Below are 4,577 nucleotides of genomic sequence, written 5' to 3' on the forward strand. Positions count from 1 at the left end.
CACCCCCCCAACCCCCCCCCCCCCCGATACTCTCCGATCTTGTATTATCAACGCTTTCCTTCTCGTCCGACCGAGCGGGCGTTAAGATCCGTCGCGATTAGCCAATCGCAGACAGCCGTTACGGTTAGCGCTGATTTTTTTTTTTTTTTGCGATTTTGTTTTTTTTTACGATTTAGTTTTTTTTTTTTTTTTACGTTTTGGTTTTTTTTTTTTTTTTTTTTACGATTTGGTTTTTTTTTTTTTTTTTTTTTTTTTCTTTTTAGTTTTTTTTTTTTTTTTTTTTTACGTTTTAGTTTTTTTTTTTTTTTCCGTTTTTTTTTTTTTTTTTTTTTTTTTGGTTTTTTTTTTTTTTTTTTTTACGATTTATTTTTTTTTTTTTTTTTTACGATTTAGTTTGTTTTTTTTTTTTAAAGATTATTTCGAAGACGTGACGTCACACCGCGCGCGTTGACGTAAACAACCGACGTCCGACTGTTCGCGTCGCCTACGGTCGCGCTACAGTCGGACATCAGCCTGGTTTCTTTTCGGACCCGCCCCGACCTTACTCAACGTCAGCTTGGTTTTTCGGCCGTCCCGCACAATCGACGGTAAAGACGCGGACTCCAAACGTCCGATTGCGAAAAGTCACCGCAACGACGACAACAACAACCGCAAGCGACTGGATCTTAACACCTGGTGGTCGCGCCGCCGCCGCCCTAGCCGCTAACCCCCCCCCCGCGACAGTGCCTGCGTTAGCTGCTCCTACACTGTAATAGTCCCCGCCGCCCCCTGTCGGCAACAGTCTGAACTTCAACTTTTTTTTTCCTGCAGCTTCACGGGACATTAAAAAAAAAAAAAACTCCCGGAAAAACCAAGATATCACATCTTCCTGTGACGTCAGTGTAGGTACAATCGACACACGATGTGCAATTAAGGTTTGAAGACTCACCCGCGACGGACCGGAAGTGACGTCGCATGACGTGACGGTGAAGAAGAAGAAGAAGAAGAGTGACGTTGTTGTTTTTTTTTGGGTCATGTTACTTGTCTGTACTTTGTATAAACGATGTTACATTTTTAATCCGTCCCCCTTTTTTTAAAAAATGTATTTATTTAAATGCGACGGAGAACTTGCACCTGCTGTTACTGCGCCGCCACCACGGAGGAAAAAAACGTGATTAATAATCTGCTTTTCACACTGACGTCACTTGTCCTTGGATTATTTAAATCACTACAATAAAGCAGCGCTTTGTTTGGTGGGTTTTTGGTTGTTTTTTTTTTGTGTGTGTGCTCATTTGACTTGTGTTTTTTATCGTATTCGGAGTACAACGCGTACAACGGTAACGATACGGCACACGCTGGGTTTGACAGAAATGTAAAAGGAATTGTCAAAATACGACACAAAATACAAACTCGGACGACTAAAATGACTTAAACTGTAAAAATATAATAATAATGATAAAAAATAAATAAAGAAGAAGAAGAATATTAATAATAATAATAACCGGAAACGGAAACGTTGTCCTGGGAACAACACGGAAGTACGCATAAGAAGAGCGAACGGCGGGAAAACTCGCTTTTCCGTTACACACAGTAAGTCAAAACACACAAAAACAGTAGCTTTAAGTTAATATTGTGGTTTGTTTTTAAAATCATTCACCGCGGACGTGAAGAACGCGAAGCTAAACTCCGAACGCTCCTGCTTCAACCGTTCGCACCATTGGTAATAATAACCGGAACCGGAAACGTTGTCCTGGGAACAACACGGAAGTACGCATAAGAAGAGCGAACGGCGGGAAAACTCGCTTTTCTCTTACACACAGTAAGTCAAAACACACAAAAACAGTAGCTTTAAGTTAATATTGTGGTTTGTTTTTAAAATCACTCACCGCGGACGTAAAGAACGCGAAGCTAAACTCCGGACGCTCCTGCTTCAACCGTTCGCAGCATTGGTAATAATAACCGGAAACGGAAACGTTGTCCTGGGAACAACACGGAAGTACGCATAAGAAGAGCGAACGGCGGGAAAACTCGCTTTTCTCTTACACACAGTAAGTCAAAACACACAAAAACAGTAGCTTTAAGTTAATATTGTGGTTTGTTTTTAAAATCATTCACCGCGGACGTGAAGAACGCGAAGCTAAACTCCGAACGCTCCTGCTTCAACCGTTCGCAACATTGGTAATAATAACCGGAAACGGAAACGTTGTCCTGGGAACAACACGGAAGTACGCATAAGAAGAGCGAACGGCGGGAAAACTCGCTTTTCAAAAACAGTAGCTTTAAGTTAATTTTGTGGTTTGTTCTTAAAATCACTCACCGCGGACACGAAGAACCCGAAGCTAAACTCCGAACGCTCCCGCTTTAACCGTTCGCGCCATTGATTGGTATGTGTGTTGTCTCGTCGCCATTTTGTTTCGGAGGGAAACAAGGAGCCGTGATTCCATTTCGCTCTGGATTGACGCGCTCGACGTCAAGGACGAGCAGCAAAAGTACGTTCGCAACACACGAGTGTTCTTGTTGTTTCGTTATATATTATTAGATTTGGCGAATGTGTAAAACGAAAACGTAAACTATGAATTTATATTGTCCGAATGGCGCAGTAGTACCGGAGTAGTTTTTCTTACACGAAACTTGACTGTTCAATATACATATATTAACGCACATACTATGTGTATATATATGCAGTGGTGGGTAGTAACGAGTTACATTTACTCTGTTACATTTACTTGAGTCAGTTTCTCAAACTAAAAAACTTCTAAGAGCAGTTTTAAATCACTATACTTTTTACTTTGTACTTGAGTAGATTTATGAAGTAACAGTACTCTTACTCCATTACATTAGGCTACACCGAGCTTTTTACTCGTCCAGTTATAAATAAATCAGATGTTACTCAAGAGTTACTTAGTACTTAAGTAGTTTTTTTTTTAAACCAAGTACTTTTTTACTCTTCTCAAGTAAATTTCTGAATGGCTACTTTTTTGACTTCTACTTGATTAATATTATTCTGAGGTAAGAGTACTTTTACTCGAGTACAATTTTTGGCTACGCTACCCACCTCTATGTATATGTATATATATATAGTATGTAAATATATACACATTTATTTTTCCCTCCACTTTATTACTTGCTAACAAAAAATGCGGTGAACGACGCAGTGATTAAAATAAACTTTATTTTGAGAAAACGGTTACATCGCGATACAACACCAGACCTTCATACCGATATAGTGGTTTTTGACCATTTGGCACATGTTCAAAATTATAAAATGTATTTTCAAACGAATCCAAACTGTTTTTTTTGGTTCCCGCGCTCATCGCGACCTCGGACTGATGACGTTTTTTTTTTTTTAAACTTACTCTGTGCGTTCAGAGTTTCCCAATGCACGCGTCCCCTGTCGACCTTTCACCTTAACTTACTCGCGGACACGCGTCCCCTGTCGACCTTTCACCTTTGCGACCTTGACACTACGCAGGTTCTAATTTCTTCGACGACGCGTTCGCGGGTTGGACACCTGAGTGAAGAGAAAAAAAAAAGGGTCCGCGTTACTTCGCGTAAAATACTGGACACTGTCATTATTAACGGCGCAGACTTGTCGAAGTCACCCACCTGACGGCGTGAGCGTCAACCGGTCCAACTGTTCCACCAGACCTTGAGGCACCGCGGGCAGAGAGCTGAGCAGACCGTCCGCCGAAAGGCCCCGCCCCCCGGAGGGTAACAGCGGAGCGGTCGGAACAGCGGGCAGACCTGACGCGGCGTCCGGGTTCGACTCCTCCAGCAGTGAGTTCAGCTCGTCCTCCAAATCGTCCATGTCCACATCTGGAGGAAATGATGACGAAAATGTATAGATGCGAGTTTTTTCGAATTTTGTTTTTTTTTTTAACCAGTTGTGCGACACCCAGGACGAGGTGAACCAGACTTTGTCCAGCGGAGTCAGCGGCCCAGGTAAACGCATCATAACGAAAAAAAAAAAAAAAGGAAAGAAGTTTCGATACGCCGAATATCCCCTTGACGCTTGGGAAAAAAAAAAAAAAAGGAAAGAAGTTTCGATACGCCGAATATCCCCTTGGCGCTTGGGAAAAAAAAGAAAAAAAAAGACAGGAATGAAGTATCGATACGCCGAATATCCCCTTGACGCTTGGGAAAAAAAAAAAAAAAATTTATTTATTTATTTTTTTTTTTTTTTCCCAAGCGCCAAGGGGATATTCGGCGTATCGATACTTCATTCCTGTCTTTTTTTTTCTTTTTTTTTTTTTTTTTCGTTATGATGCGTTTACCTGTGCCGCTGACTCCGCTGGACAAAGTCTGGTTCACCTCGTCCTGGGTGTCGCACAACTGGTTAAAAAAAAAAAAAAAGAAAAAAAAAGACAGGAATGAAGTATCCGGACGCCGAATATCCACTTGACGCTTGGGAAAAAAAAAAAAAAACACCTCCTGAATCTGATCCACCAGGTTCTCGGCCCGCTCCACCGTCACGTCCTTCAGCGCCACCTTGAGGGCGGACACTCCGGCCTGGTAGGCCTGTATGACCTGCAAAAAAAAAAAGTTCAGCACACACTTTAGGAAATGGCAACAGGGTAAAGGTCAACAAGGAGGGGTAA

The 4,577-nt window shown here is 41.8% G+C and overlaps 2 protein-coding genes across 5 annotated transcripts in view; one reads left to right on the top strand and one right to left on the bottom strand.

The window, feature by feature from the left end:
• Positions 1–706, top strand: part of ccdc92 (coiled-coil domain containing 92) — a 6,697-nt gene extending 5,991 nt beyond the window's left edge. Inside the window, exon 4 of the mRNA XM_025053905.1 lies at positions 556–706. Within this exon, the coding sequence (XP_024909673.1) occupies positions 556–706 (151 nt within the window). The remainder of the gene's footprint in view (positions 1–555) is intronic.
• Positions 707–3,133: 2,427 nt separating this feature from the next.
• Positions 3,134–4,577, bottom strand: part of chmp7 (charged multivesicular body protein 7) — a 4,438-nt gene continuing 2,994 nt past the window's right edge. For 3 of the 4 annotated variants that reach the window (XM_025053903.1, XM_025053902.1, XM_025053901.1), the window contains 5 exons: positions 4,408–4,506; positions 4,254–4,311; positions 3,586–3,795; positions 3,428–3,490; positions 3,329–3,385 (listed from right to left, as the gene is read on the bottom strand). In XM_025053903.1, the coding sequence (XP_024909671.1) occupies positions 3,444–3,490; positions 3,586–3,795; positions 4,254–4,311; positions 4,408–4,506 (414 nt within the window). In that variant the 3' untranslated portion in view covers positions 3,329–3,385; positions 3,428–3,443. The other variant, XR_003049106.1, reaches the window with a different exon arrangement.

This window comes from Cynoglossus semilaevis, unplaced genomic scaffold, assembly GCF_000523025.1.
Source record: "Cynoglossus semilaevis isolate Cse_v1.0 unplaced genomic scaffold, Cse_v1.0 scaffold2007, whole genome shotgun sequence".
Lineage (NCBI taxonomy): Eukaryota > Metazoa > Chordata > Actinopteri > Pleuronectiformes > Cynoglossidae > Cynoglossus > Cynoglossus semilaevis.